Source organism: Poecilia mexicana, unplaced genomic scaffold (assembly GCF_051168715.1).
Source record: "Poecilia mexicana isolate PSO_F unplaced genomic scaffold, ASM5116871v1 scaffold_17, whole genome shotgun sequence".
Classification (NCBI taxonomy): Eukaryota; Metazoa; Chordata; class Actinopteri; order Cyprinodontiformes; family Poeciliidae; genus Poecilia; species Poecilia mexicana.
In genome coordinates this window covers 27,306,292-27,321,264 of record NW_028263386.1, presented here as the reverse complement: position 1 = coordinate 27,321,264, position 14,973 = coordinate 27,306,292, and the positions used below count along the sequence as shown (strand labels likewise).

General features: G+C 40.1%; 2 protein-coding genes across 2 annotated transcripts; one reads left to right on the top strand and one right to left on the bottom strand.

Annotated features, from left to right (window-relative positions):
* Nucleotides 1-3,344: 3,344 nt before the first annotated feature.
* LOC106933436 (cytochrome b-c1 complex subunit 6, mitochondrial-like) lies at nucleotides 3,345-5,989 on the bottom strand. Its single transcript, XM_015012682.2, has 4 exons — nucleotides 5,831-5,989; nucleotides 5,445-5,498; nucleotides 4,407-4,568; nucleotides 3,345-3,659 (listed from the first exon to the last, which is right to left on the bottom strand). Exons 1-4 carry the CDS (start codon nucleotides 5,876-5,878, stop codon nucleotides 3,627-3,629), a joined length of 297 nt encoding a protein of 98 aa, XP_014868168.1. The 5' UTR covers nucleotides 5,879-5,989; the 3' UTR covers nucleotides 3,345-3,626.
* Nucleotides 5,990-6,113: 124 nt separating this feature from the next.
* On the top strand, nucleotides 6,114-10,852 carry nsun4 (NOP2/Sun RNA methyltransferase 4). Its single transcript, XM_015012681.2, has 8 exons — nucleotides 6,114-6,253; nucleotides 6,913-7,126; nucleotides 7,588-7,768; nucleotides 7,877-8,031; nucleotides 8,134-8,294; nucleotides 8,370-8,494; nucleotides 9,373-9,505; nucleotides 9,621-10,852. The coding sequence occupies exons 1-8, from the start codon at nucleotides 6,158-6,160 to the stop codon at nucleotides 9,762-9,764; spliced, it is 1,209 nt and encodes a 402-aa protein (XP_014868167.2). The 5' UTR covers nucleotides 6,114-6,157; the 3' UTR covers nucleotides 9,765-10,852.
* Nucleotides 10,853-14,973: the final 4,121 nt, after the last annotated feature.

Below are 14,973 nucleotides of genomic sequence, written 5' to 3'. Positions count from 1 at the left end.
AACATGTGCCTGTTAGGAACATGTGCCTGTTAGGAACCACAACTTCCTAACAGAAAGTTTTGAAGCAATCCGATTCATTCATAGGTCTTAGTTTTGTGCTACACTGCCCCCTATGGGTTTAGCATGTTTGAAACGACACCAACGGGTGGATTTGTTCAGGTTAATGTGGAAGAACTTTTCTGAAAATGATAAAGTGTGCAATTTTTAAAACAATGTGATGCAGATGTTTGTTGCATGTTGGCCTCAGACTCCAAGGCTTAAAATTAAGCATGATATGTAGCGTGATTAGGCTGTTTTGCCTTTGCAGAAACAGGGTTTCCCCCAGAAAACTTGCTAAGCCAGATGGTGGGGGTGTCGAGGTGGTCAACCGGCGGTCTACCATGTTTTTGTATTAAAAGATGTTAAGTTGACAGAAAATATTAAAGTATTACTGTGTAATTATATGTTACAGGAAAATATCTCCAGTGAAATGCTATTTAAACCCACAACTAGTCTAAAAACAACAAATGTGCACTTCTGTTTAATCCAAATTAAGTCAGCAGCTCCATCAGGCCCCAAGAGCTTTAGGGGCCCCATAAATGCTAATATTTTAAAGCAGCCCACAGATGCATGAATGTAACACTTGTTTATTGAGATTATCAATGCTGTTAAACTTGATTCAATTTCAGCATACATAAATTAAAAGATTTTAATTGTTTAACATTTAAATTAAAGATTTTAAGGACCTGGCAAGTTTACTTTGTAAAACTTCAAAGTACAATATTCATATTGTTTTGTTACTATAGCAACAATCTGATGCTGTGAGTTTAATCTTTGAATTTACAAATACAAGTTAGTAAAATGCGATTATAACTTATTGCTTTTTAGGCTGGCCAACTAAACTACTCCCTTCTCCCATATTTAACTAACTCTAACACAGAAGCTGTTAGAGGTGCTGATGATTTTAGCAGCTAGAGGGGCCCCTAAGTCAAAGTCTGTGCAAGGCCTCATGCAGCCTTGGACCAGCCCTGCATGATGAGTAAATCTGCTGCACTGCGCAGAGATGCGCAACAAATGGGAGATTTGGCTTTAGTAGTTGTTCCATTCTTGTCTGTTGAGTTTTAATCGTCACAGAAACTATTCTGGTTGGTCGAGTTTATGGGACTTGACGGTCACGAGTTTCTCAGATCTCCGTGCGGCTTAACTCTAAGTAGACCAGTGTTTTTCAACCACTGTGCCGTGGCACACTAGAGTGCTGTGAGTGATTGTCAATTGTGCCGTGGAAATGATCCAATTTCACCTAGAGTACCACATTTTCCGGACTATAAGCCGCTACTACTTTTTTCCTAAGCTTTGAACCATGCGGCCTGGTGCGGCTTTTCTGTGGATTTTTCTTCAACCATCTTTAGCAGGAAGTGAATCATTCGAAGTCAAAATTGTAAATCAAAGAACACACTAATTTTCATTTTGAAAAAGCACATGCTAGCAGCAGGTACGACAGAAATGTTTTCAAACTCATATGATGCAGCTTTTAAGTTGAGGGCTATCGATCTGGCTTATAGTATGGTGCGCTCTTTAGTCCGGAAAATATGGTAGTTGGTCTTAAAAGATTTTTATTTTAATTATCTGCAAATAATGTAATCTTCGAGGGTCTCTGTTGTAGTAGTGACTAGCAGCGTAATCATGTAATTTTCTTACCAGTAGATGGCAGTAGGTACAGAGCATTTTACATTAAAACAAGAGAATTAGTGATGCATGAATGTTACAGGTAGCGGTGTATCTAACAAGATTGTAACAGTGATGGAAAAGACAGTGAAGCTCAGCAGTAGTTGGAAAGAACATGGGTCCATTTCCCACAACATATCTGTGTGAAGTGAGCTTCTCAAGCCTGGTTACTATAAAAACTGAAACCAGAGAGAGACTGAGAGCTGTTGAGGAAGAGCTTTGTCTGTCTTCAATTTCTGCCAGGAAATCAGCTGTTTTCATCCAAACATGCACAGGTTTCACGCGAGGTGGGTAAAATATACAGATATTGACATTTTGTACATGCAAATCTTCACATTGTAACAGTCAATATGAAGTAAAATCTTTCCTAAATATTATTGCTTCTTTCAGAATAATTATTTTCTGTATTCCGGCTAAAGGAATGGTTGTGGATTAGTTTGTAAAACACTTTGAAGTTTTCTACAACTTCTTTAAATTTAAGACCACATTGTTGTGGCACTGTTCAGGTGTATTTTTGAAGTGGACATGTTGCATGCAATTTGAAATTAGAAATATAAAATATGATAAAAATAAATTTCTGTGTTTATTTGATTCCTATTCAAGACACTGATAAGAATGACTATATATAAAATATAGGCGGCCTTTGTCTACATTTTTGGTTGGTGGTGTGCATTGTGATTTTTTTCAATTAAAACAATGTACCTTCGCTCAAAAAAGGTTGAAAAATACTGAAGTAGACAACGCATTTGATATGATTTGATGCATCGTGTAACCGGAAAAATAATACTAAATTAATATAAAATCAGCGTGATGCGTGACTCCGAGGAGAGAGTTAAAGCTCCTCACCAGGCCGAACCTGCATGATGTGGTTAGCGCTGCTCGATATCCACAAACTCTCCGGCCAACCGGGACCACAGACATAAACTTTACAGGGAGGACAGACACAGAGCCACACACTGGGCAGCGTGTTGAGATGTAAACGCCGCATATAATTGCTCGTTCACAAAGATAAATCATTCTCACCGCTCCACAATGCGCCTCTGAATTCGCTACAAGTTATTCCTGCGGTTCACATTGAGCTGCGCAACCAGAGCTAATGCGGCGGGTTTTAAACTCTTACCTAGAGTTCTCCAAAGGATCATAATTCCTCACAGTAAGTTGATGTAAATATACATATAGGTCAGTCTGTGTCCAGTTTGAGTGAAAGGAGGCGCGCGCGATCCCGCTAAGGTAAAGCAGCGGCAGCGCGCGAGGCAAAGCGCAGCGGTGTGATTGGTCCGCGCGCTGTCTGCTTTAAATGCATAAACTATAAACCTATCTATTATAAATCTATCCCTAAGGATAAATCTGCTCTGCTAGTGAAATGCTCAGAGCAACAGAGACGCTTGCAACCCGGCATTAAAAAAAGAAAAAAAAGCGATTTTTGTTTTTCTATTTATTTTCCTTGAAACGTAAACAACACAGGCTTATAATACACTGGGGGAAACCCTGAGAAATCCTCAAGTTGGAGATTTAAGGGGGTTGATCTCTAGCATCATTAGAAGTGCTTTGAAATCAAAAATGTAATTTCATATGAACTTATTCATTGCCAGGAATAACAAAGAATGACATATTCAGACAGACTGACGAGGAACCAGGGATAAGAGGAAAATATTTATTTCTAAGTCGGAACAGTGATTCCAAGGCCAAACCCTGAGGTAAACGTTTCATCCTGGAGCGCCATCTTAACTCTGGACTGATTTCTAACACTGCTGCTGCACCAGGGATGGGAGCAGCAGTGTTGATGAATAATAATGGTATTAAGAGCACATAATTACAGAGGACATGCATTAAGTCTAACATGATTATGGGAAGCATGCATCATGGTGGCTGCTTAGTTGATCAGGATCCTACAGCTGCAATGGGTGAGGATGGGGGGACGGTCATTTCACATTGTGGAACAACTTGTGTGCAACCTGAAAGCAGAGAAACGTGATTAGATTCTTTACTGAAACACACTCAATCAAAATCAGCATCAGCATCTTCAGCGTGTTCAGAGAGGATTAGAGACCAGAGCTTCTGTTCTCAACCAATAAATGTACTGAAGGACTTCAAGTTGTTTTTTGTTTGCTTTGTTTTTTTGTTTTTTTCCTGGCTGCTGGTGAGCTAAAAAAAAAAAAAAAAAAGAATCAGTTGTTTTTCAGCTGCTGAATCCTTACTATGTGTTTTACATGCAGACTTTATAATTTTATTTTCTTCCTCCTGCTTTATTTGCGTGGATGCGAGTTTAATTTTAACCAAAGTTATTTAATTCTACTCAAACACTCGTCTGTTCATAGTTGCGACTTGCAGTGTTTGCCTTTAACTAAAAGTTAAAGAAATAATCTTTTTTTGGACTTAAACTCTGGCTGAACTGAGATCAGTTTTATTTCGTTTCCAATTCATTCTCATCATATGACATTCTGAATGTGTGTGGCTTTTTATTTGCTAAAGCAGAAGCAAGAGCTTTATTTTTGTCAAGTGGCACTTTAGTCATACATACTCTTGTGAGCAAAACTTCGTATTTTAATTGGTTAGATGTAAAAGTTAAAACTGTAAAAAAGTAGAACAAAATATTATTTTCTAGTGATAGATTTGAACAAAAACAGATATGAGTAGCAGCTCTGCTAGTAAAGCTCAGTCTCTCCAAACTTCTCTGTAGTTCAAACTGCTGTAACACTTACACAGTGGTCCCGTGCGTGCAGGAAGTCAAACAGCTCTTCTGTGCACTCCTCCGTAGTGCTGGACCTGGAGCTGACCCTGGCTTCACACACCTCCAGAAGCTCCTTCAGGTGCACACAGTGCTCAGTCTGCTCACATTTGGATCGTATCGTTTCCAAGGGGTCCTGGAAGGTACCAGAGACGGAATGGCAACAGCAAATCAGTATGATTTCCCCTCTGACCCAGAGTTAACCCTCAGCCAGAAGCAGACAGTGCCTCGTTACGGCCTTTATTATAAAATATTTGAAATGCATTAAAAGATGTAAATAAATGTAATTATATTGCTTTTTTTAAAAATAAAACATTTTGTTGCCTAAAATACAATAACAGCATTCCATTAGTGAACTCTATAATTTGTAGCAAAGGATGAATCTGCATTAAAAAAATACATCAACATGTGAAAAGCTAAAACCCTTTCTGCTGGACTTATCAATGCAGTGTATGGTTGAACTGGTGATCAGTTTTGGATTAACCAATTAAGAAACATTTGTTACAGCATTGTCTGCAATAACAAAGTAAAATTGTGCCATACAGACATGATTTTACAAAGCAAAGTATTGGAATCATCAATCAATTTCCAGATGAAGCTTTTACAATCAAATCTGTAATAGGTGGTCTTAGGTTTGTGTGGTGATATGAAATATGTTATTTTAGACTGAACATGTGTTTAGCTTTTAGGCAGCTGAACACATGTGGAATCCTCTATAAAGTAGAGAATTGTGGTAAGGAACAAAGAGTTTCTAGAAAATGTGAATTTAATGAATTGAAGAAAACAAATGCTCAAGTTTAGTGTGAAAGCACACACATATTTTTTTATTTTTAATTGTTATGTTGTACAGCACTGTATCAACTGTGGTTGTTTTAAAGTGCTTTATAAATAAAGTTAGTATGGTATGGAAAAACACTCCATCTCCCTCCTGCATATGTGTTTCTGTCCCTGTTCTTCAGCAGCCACTCATCTGCTTCCGTCCAAATGAGTGACAGAATTTAAATACACTTACCACCATTTCTTCCTCCTCTTCTTCCTCCTCTTCTTCCTCAGCAGGAGCATCCTCCTATTCAAGGGCAAGAAGAATTCCAATCAGTTTAAACTGAAATAAAAGCCTATTCAAGAACTCAAGGTGAACTTACACTGACATTTTAAAATTCACTGGTAGCCATCTTTTATTAACCATTCATAGATAAATCTAATTTCTAAATTCGGATATCTTTGCCCTGACTTCGCTTAACCAGAGTCGATATTAACATGTCTTTCTATGTTATAGTTGTTCCAGTTTAAAGGCTGACCCTTCGCTTATACGGTCCACCGCTGAGCTATTAGGTTACACAACCCGGTACACTATTTTAATTTGGCTCCTGTTTACATATATTTGTCTATTTACTGTACCTCTTCGTCGGGGTCTCCGGACGTGAGCATTTTTTTCTCGAAAACCATTTCTGCGAGTTTGAAACTTGCCAACAAATCAGCTACCTGAAGTGAAAGCCTGAACTGAAGTCCCTGTTCGAGGACGCGAGGTCGGTCACACGCCGGAAACGAGTAGAACGCTCTCTCCGTCTACAGTTTTCTATTGGCGGAAATGTTTTATCGACGTTTATTTTGTCTAATCACATACAGAGTTTGCCTAAGTCCCGCCTTAGTGAAAACAGGAAGCGCGGAACTGTTTTAGAAGGGTGCAAAGGATCCGTCGGATGAAAAAAGTTGTAGCACATCGTGATGGGGCTGTTCCTGGATACTTCCAGAGTGATATTTAGTAGGGTTAAAGACCTGAGAGCCCTGACTTCTAAGCGACACCGAGTGAAAGGAAAATGGGTAAGTCACCAAAAAACAGGCAAACAAAATAGCTTTTAGTGTTTTGTGTCTGAGAAAACTTTTATTTTTAAGGGGTTCGAGTCAGTGGGTTCGCACCAATTATCACCCGGCGAAGCAGTGTTCAGGGTGGGCGGAGTTTGGACAGTGACAAGTACTCCGTTCCGATCCACCAATTCTAACATGTGACTGGCATAATAACCATAACAGTTTTTTGGAGAGAAGATAATATTTCTTGAATGATATGTACAAAATGTGTGTATAAAATCAAATCAGGTGATTTTTTTATTTTTGTGTGGAGCTCGAGCGAGTGAGGGTGGATCAGAAAATTAATATCTTACATATTTAACATATGTAAAAGAAGCTAATGGAAATGATTTAACTTTTAATACTTAACCACAGAGCATAGACGTTCTCTTCTGGCTGTTATAATGTGCCCAGTTCAGTTTGTCTGAAAAAAAATACAAGACAGCCTTTTATATTTCAATAAAATTTCATATCCTTTATGATTTTATGAAATTATCAAGTCACATTAGAACCTTATATATCTATGAACTTGTCTTTTTCATGTCTTTTTTTTGTCATTCAAAAAGACCTGTCAGTTGGTCATGAAGTTAACTCAGAATTATTGCTAAATGTGTTTCTTCTTTTCTCTCCTACAGGCTGCCACACAACCCAAGCAGCCTCCCACCAGAATGGCTCTGCAGCACTTCGATGCCACCTACAGCGCCCAGCTGGGGGCGCTCTGGCCCTCAATCCGAGTGGCCCTGCTGTCAGAGAGGAAGTATGGAGCCCTGCTCAATCATTTCTCCCATAATCCAGATGTGGAAGAACTCCAAGGTCAGGGATGCAAAGATTTCATAAGCAATGGAGAGGGTAGGTGTGCATTTCATTTCCAATCTTCGCTGCGACATCCGATGATGTAGTACACACAGCTTCAAAACACAAGCTCCATGATAATCTCCTACTGAGAAGCGTTGCAGAGAACCACGCAGGCTCTGGTGCAGAGCTTACTCCAGCATTGGCAGCAGGTGGCTGTGGGAGCATTTTCATGCACAGTGAGGCAATAAAGTGTTGCAAAACAGCCATGTGGCATGAAGTGAAGAAGACACTTCTGTCCAAGAAAAACATGGAGGACAGAGTTCAATTCAGCATTAAGTGTGACTTTTGTTCTCCAATGAATCCTCCTTCTGATTGTTGTGGAAATCTGCGATGCGTTATCAGATGTGATAAAAGCCTTTTAAATGTTTCTGACTCAGAACCCAACAGGAGTGTCTCTGGTAGATCTTTTGGTTGTCTTGTCTACAGCTAATTTCCCCTTTTTGTGTTTTTTGCAGCCTTCATGTTTCCGGCCTCTGCTGATCACCACTCTGAGCTTAGACCTGAAGAAGACTCCAGCAGTGTGTCTACAGTGACTCATGGTGGTGGTATTCGGCAGCCTTCTCCTCTACGGCTCAGTCCCAATATCAGGTGCTTGGTTTTTCCAAGAGGAGATATCACACGGTTCAGGCCTGCAAGGTGAGCGAAGGTCTCGTACAGTCCAATTTATCGGCACGCAAATAAAATCAGGACGACCTCAACACATGAAGTGTTGTCTGAATCTCACTTCTCTCCTGTTATCTTAAGACCTGACAAGTTTGGTTTGTTGAGTTACTACCTGCTGGACGCGGCGTCCATGTTGCCTTGTCTGGCGCTGGATGTGCAGGAGAGTCACACAGTTCTGGATCTGTGCGCCGCTCCGGGTGGAAAGGCCCTGGCTTTACTTCAGACCCAGTCCGTCAGTGAGTGTCCTGCTCTAAGCCAGTCTTCATCAAACTCTACCCAGTCTGGTTAGTCTCCTGGCTCCTCCGACAATTATCCACTGTGTCGTTTTTATGTCCCAGGGTTTTTGTGTGCCAACGACTTGTCCGTGTCTCGAACGTCTCGATTGAAACGGGTTCTGCACAGCTATGTTCCGAAAGCGCTTCTGACCGATGACAAACTGCGCATCACATCGTTTGACGGCACCATTTGGGGGGAGATCGAAAGGAACTCCTTCGATAGAGTAAGCCCAGGTCACTCAATCATCTTCTTCCTGTTACTCTGGTGACACGCTGATCTGATACCATCTTCACTTCAGGTCCTTGTTGACGTCCCCTGCACCAAAGACAGACATTCCCTCATGGATGACGACAACAACATATTCAGCAGGAGCAGAGTCGGAGAAAGGCGGAGCCTACCACAGCTGCAGGCGCAGCTTCTGCTGTAAGAATGATGGAAACACAGAAACAGACCAAACATTTAATCATCAACCACTGATGATTAAATGCCAAATATGCAAACATAATGTCACATGTCATAAATATTTTTCTTAAAAATATTCATGTGTTTACCATAGTTTTTTTTTTTTTTTTTTTTTTTTTTTTTTACTCATAACGTTATGACAACACATAGCACCAGCTTGAAGGTCATGCCCAGCCTTGGGTTTGGTCTAAAGAGCAAATCTGTGCTGCACTAAGGTGTAACACAAACAGCAGTGAGACTGCTAGCTTCACATGGTAATAATCGTCAGGAACGCTTCTGCAGCTGTCTTGTCACAGTGTCTACCTGGACAGTGATCAAACTCACTGTAATAATATTGTCTGGTAAAGAGGTGTAAAAAACCTAAAAATAAATTAATCTTTATTCCCGTAGCATAATCTCACATTGAACAGTTTAGGAAAATCTAACCTTTCCCCTTAAGTGAATTTGCACAATAAAAAAAATCTCTGGTGACATGCAGAGATGCAAAATGAATTCTTTAAAAATGAATTCCTTAAGTTCTTTTTTTTTTCTTTTTTTTTTTTTAAAGAAAAAAATTCTTTAAAAATTATTTTAAACAAAATGTGACACATGTCTTCCCCCTCACTGGAGCTGGAAAAAATCTTAAAACAAAAACATTCAAGAAACGGAAGAAATGTGTTTTCCCAGAACTGAATTCAAATCAGATATGGCTCTTAATACCTTTACCATGTTTCTATGAAAAATGAAAAAAAAAACTATTATTGAATTGATTAGTTGATCATACACATACAGTTCATCAGAACTATAGGACTACTGTTAATCAGGTGCAACTGTAATCCAAGTTTGTGCTTCCTGTGTAGAGCGGGAATCCTGGCTGCTTGTCCTGGAGGTGATGTTCTGTATTCCACCTGCACCCTCTCTGCCAACCAGAACCAGGCTGTGGTGCAACAAGCTGTCCAGCTGGCTGAGGAGCAGCACGGCATCCAGCTTCAGGTCTGTGGATCAACCACACAAGCAGAGGAAATGATGGAAGACTTCCGCATAGACTCATTAAATACACTAAATATTAAGGCACTAATGTTTATTTTTTTCTCCCTTTCCCTATCAGGTCATCAGTCTCCGCCCTCTGGCTCAGATGTTTAGCAACACATTTCACTTTGCTCCTAACCTCCACCTGGGTGAGATGGTCATCCCGCACTTAGCTGCTAACTTTGGACCCATTTATCTGTGCAAGCTGAGGAGACTCACCTAAACTCTGCTTTGTGGACACAAAACACAACAAACATCTTTCCACTTTCATCCCAGATCCTTTTCCTCTGGGATTCACCTGCAGTGTTATTTTTCTCCTGTAGATGTCCACAGTAGCTAAGCAGTAAAGGTGCTTGATGTATTCTGCAACCACCAGGGGGCGGTGTGCAGCTCTTCTGCAGCGCTGTTCTGTGGTTATTCATCAGGTTTGATGGCTTTGCCTCATAATGCTGCGTGTTTCTCCACAGAAGCAGAAGATAATGAAAAGGCAGCTCAGAACTTCTTTGACCATTTGGCTTTTCACATCTGAATCTGTGCAACTTCCATTACTGTAGCAGGGCTGATTCCATTTTGCATCAGCATCAGTCAGAGGTGAGGCGCTTCCTCTCATCACTGCCTAATGGGAGGCGTTCAGGGGCCGTCTGCCATCACACCGCCGATGACCCTGTGTGCTGTCCTGGCTAGGCAATGTAGCGTGAAAAAAGGTGTGTGTATGCCTGCATGTGTGAGAGAATACATATATATCTAGTACTGTATATTTGATGAGATCAGATGAATCCACATCCCATCGTCATTAAGCAGCTCGGTGCGGTGCGGCGGGGACGGGACGCCAGCCATGCGGCTCCCAGATGAACATTAAAGAGGCAGCAGAGAGCTAAAATGGGCTGGCTCGCCCTCTCTCCTGCCCCGCCGCTGTTTTATTCCACAGATGAGTGCAGATAATTTCCTGTGCGATTGTGAGTGATTACTGTATTACTGTGGCAAAAAGGGGGGATGTATCTGGGAATGCAGAGGGAATTAATGACACATAAAAACTATATATTTTTTTTGTACCGGATGCGTTGGTCCCTCAGATGGCTCTTGTGATTACCTAAACGTATTGTAAATATGTGTTTCCGATGGGCTCCTCCATAAATTTCCATGTTTTAGCGCTCAGGAGATGGCAGACGGTTAGAGATGAGTTACTCTCTGCAGACTCCACCGGCTGCCTGCTTTATTATTGAATTAGCCAATGAGGCGCTGTGCGTTTGTGTCCGTGTGTGTAAGCCTGTGTTATGCTGTGTATTAAAAAGATGAATATTATGGATTTAACTACGCAGCCTTGCTTCTGTTGTGTTTTCAAATATAATGCTTTTAATAAACATGTAAAGCGCTCTAATAGTCTTCAACACACGCCGCTGTGTGACAGACACACAGCCATAAAAATCAGACATTATGACTTAACTTTATAAGCAATATAACTGAGCTCCCAGTGCAGTCTGATGAACACTTTAATGATTTGAATCCATCAGTGTGATCAGGCAGGATATGTGTGAGTGTGTGTGTGTGTGTGTGTGTGTGGAGTTTCATGTCTGCAGGTGAAGCACTGGCAGCTGCAGAGAGGATTCCAGCTGCTGGGGGTTAACAGTTACCGCCACCGCGCCCAGCAGGAACTACAAACATGGCAAACTAAACCGTAACAATGCTGCAAAAACAAAATGGGGAAAAATTTACCGTTCTGCTCTGAATGACAGCTACCTAATTAACCAGTCATCAGAATGTTGGACCACCAATACAGAAGTAGTAGCCTAGCATTACCTTATGCAATTTTGCTTGATTCTCATCTCCCTTCAGTGCTCTGTGTGGGATTTCTTCCATTGAGTCAGTTTCTCCGGTTGAATTTAAACTGGGAGATGAGAATGGAGTGGAAGACAGTCAGACTAGGTCCTATGTGTTTGGTTTTCTCCAAACATGGAGCGGCTCATTAGGAGATGAGAAAGAGAAAGCCGAATACAGCAATACTGAACAGCTGAGGTTTTTTCAGATGTAACTGTAAACTCAAATCATGTTGAGAAAATAATCTTTCTCCTACAACCCTTTTAAACAACTCATTCTAGTCCAGTCTTTAATATGCTGAGCTGCAATATTTAACATGCTGGAGCATCCAGTCCTTTAAAAATGGCCTGAATGTTTTCTTCTTGAAAATAATTATCAGAATATCTAGAAATGGTCTTTTAACCCTTCCCAGATTAATGAGGAGCAACAATTCCTGAAAAGGAAGACGGGGTCCTTCCATGAGTTTCAAAAGGAAAAATGTGCTTTAAGGTTTCCTTATGACTAACAATGATTTTCTTTATTCCTGTAGGCGTTCAAAGACTGCTCCTGTTAAGATCTTCCTAAAAAAAACTTCCCTAAACACACAGCTGATGTTGGGAAGATGGTGTGCTTTGTAAGATATATTCCCTTACCATACATACTGTGGCAGCTCAAAATGCTTCCAATTAGACATAAAACCTCGAGCCTCAGTCTTAATATTGACCAATAGATTTTTGTAGTTGTTGTGCTCCGTTTTGGTTCTGATCAGGCCCACTTTGGGAGCGCCACATTAGCTTCAAGCTGCCACCAGATTAAGAAGAGAGAAATTTTTATGTTTTTTTTTTTTTTTTTTTACCTCTCTAAGAAGATTACCCAGGGAGGGGTGAGATGGCAGCCAGGGTGTTAGAGAGAAGACAAGAGGAGAATGGAAGACGAAGCGGAACTAAAGGAGGGCGGCCCTGGATGCACAGTTAGCCACCTGTTGTCACTCGTCTTCTTCTACTGCCTCTGTGCTTTCGAACACAGTACAGAGTGGTGGTTTCCTGCCACAGTAACACTTTTTAAAATATTCAGCAAAAAACAAAAAGCTGAGTGAAGTGATTAGTCATGAGTAAACCCTCCACTTCATTAGCATGTATGCGTGCAGCTGTGAGGCTGATGGTGCTCGTGCTTCCCTCTCCTCTGAGTTTCCTGCTGGTGGTTTCCAGGAGGGCTTTGATGTGTATCTGAGCAATGCGCTATTAGAGGGATTTCCCCGGGCCTGACAGCTCAGAGAATATGCTGTGAAATGGCAATGCTGCCGGGCTAAAAGAATGCTGGAAACAGGATTAGGATCATATTCTGGCAGACCCTGTCACTTCCTCAATGGACCGAGGTTTCCAACGCTGGCACTTTTCCATTCTTGCTCTGGTTAAAACCTTTAAGAGAACCATGGAGAGGAGGGAGGAAAAGCACTGATTGAATGGTACACTGTGATTTTTGTGTGGAGCTCTTGATCCGAAAGATGTGTGTGTGTGTGTGTGTCTGAGTATTTGAGGAAGAGAAAGTCAAATGCAGCAAAAACACGGCAACCTGTTGGTCATGTGCAAAACACTCTAGCTCACTGTTCACTCTGCTGCGCAAAAATATTTGTACATACTTTGCTTTGTGAAAGAACGAAAGAGTTTAACTGCCAGAACCTGAAAATAAATTAGGGCGCTTTTCTCTTTTAAACGAAAAAAGTTTATTTTTATATCAATATGCAAAAGCCCTGAAAATGGAATAAAAATAAATAACCTCATAAGATTTATATTTCATTAAAACCAAAATATTTTCTCTTTTAAATAATAGTCTAAAACGGTAAAACAGCAACACCTCCTGGATTTTTAGGTGTCATTAAAAAAATAAACTTTATCATTTTAACAAAATAAACTAATCTCGCTAAAAGAACATTTCACCTTAAGACGAGAAAGTTTTTGTTATAACAAGACATAAAACTTGTCTTGTACTGTGAAACTTTCTGGGCTTAGGGAGTTTTGCATCTCAGGTTTTCTCATTTTCATGAGAAAATGATTCATTTTTAAGCTCTAAAGTTAAACACTCCAATACAAAAGTATTCACAATCCTGAAACATTTTCACATTTTGTGAAGTCACAACCACAAACCTTATTGTGTTTTATTATGAATTAATAAATTCATTTGGACTGATGGCTTTTCAAGATTTTTGCAAAAATCTTGCAGCCAATTGCATTCAGAACTTCTCCAACATACCTGAATCAAATGACTGAATAACCTCATCAGCATGTTACCATGTTCTGCAGAGATCTGGTAATGATGCATTCATTAGACTCAGGTGAGTTGCAGTAGGGATGCATCTAATAGTTGGAGGAAACTGAAAACTGAAGTTTGGAAAACCTTGAGACTGGGATAGAGGTTCACTTTCCATCAGGACCAAACCATCCAGAGCTACAGTGGAACTTTAGGGAAAACTGTGTGCGAATGGCACAGTCAAAGTCCAGACTTAAATAAAATAGATATTTTGTCAGAAGACTTTAATAGCAGGTTCACAAACATTTTCCATACATTCTGACCAAGATTGAGCAAGAAAAGGTAAAAGAAAACAAGTCTGTAGATATGTGAAACTGGTAAATACACATTTTAGAAGACTTGTTTTGTAAACTGTTTCTACTAAGTACTGACTTTAGAAGGTTGAATGCAAATGCACAAGTTTTACAGGTTTTTATTAGGAAACCATTTGACACATTGAAATTTAGACTGTCAATGCAACCATATGCAAAAAAAGTTCAGGGGGTAGTAAATATTTTTGCAATACAGTAACTGCATTTATATTGACCACATAGTTGCACAATTTGACATGTTGAAAATAAATTTGCTTAATGAAAGCTCAGCAATTTCAGAAAAAAAAAAAAAACTTTGATGAAAACGTTTTATCGATGGGTTGGGGTGGGTTTATGGTCGTATTTAAATTGGTTTATTTTGCAAAACTGCAATGGAAACACTTTGTTTTCACACCTCAAGTCACATGATCAACAACCGGCTGTTAATTCTGATGCAAACCATGAAGAAGAAGAAGGAAGTAGTTTCAGGATGAAGCTTTTTAATGACTTATTGTGTGAACAAACTTATTTGCAAGGAATTTTAATTGTGTTTCTTATTAAATGGAAACACCACAATTGCAAAATTGTGTTGTTGGTTTTGTCATTATCAGAATATTAATAAAATTTTCCACCTATTTGTAACAGAAACACATCTACTGTAATGCTCTTGTCTTCCTAGGTTTTACCTGCATGCAAACCAGTTTATATCCTCTTCATATTTTTTTTTTCCAGTATTTAGTGTCCACTGGCTCAAAGTAGATGGAGATGCATGTGCTTCTGTACACACTGTACATGGTGGAGATGATGGAGGTTCATTCAGAGGCCTGAGTGTTAGAGATTGAAGCACCTGATCCAGCAGTGAGGCTCAACACACTTGACCCTACAGCAGTACAATCAAGCAATCCCTGTTCAACCCCTGGGGGGTGTGCGTGTGTGTGCGTGTGTGTGTGTGTGTGTGTGTGTGTGTGTGTGTGCTTGGGGGATGGGTGTTAAGAATAGAGGGAACATTGTTATGTTCTCTGCTCCAGATCCCCATGGGAG

Excerpts from the sequence above, each read along its gene's own strand:
- LOC106933436 (XM_015012682.2), bottom strand. The coding sequence starts at position 5,878 with ATGGTTTTCGAGAAAAAAATGCTCACGTCCGGAGACCCCGACGAAGAG. Across the intron at positions 4,569-5,444 it reads AAGAGGAGGAAGAAATGGTG|GACCCCTTGGAAACGATACG; the intron begins GTAAGTGTATTT and ends GGTACCTTCCAG. Across the intron at positions 3,660-4,406 it reads TGCACGCACGGGACCACTGT|GTTGCACACAAGTTGTTCCA; the intron begins GTAAGTGTTACA and ends CTCTGCTTTCAG.
- nsun4 (XM_015012681.2), top strand. The coding sequence starts at position 6,158 with ATGGGGCTGTTCCTGGATACTTCCAGAGTGATATTTAGTAGGGTTAAA. Across the intron at positions 6,254-6,912 it reads ACCGAGTGAAAGGAAAATGG|GCTGCCACACAACCCAAGCA; the intron begins GTAAGTCACCAA and ends TCTCTCCTACAG. Across the intron at positions 9,506-9,620 it reads AGCACGGCATCCAGCTTCAG|GTCATCAGTCTCCGCCCTCT; the intron begins GTCTGTGGATCA and ends TTTCCCTATCAG.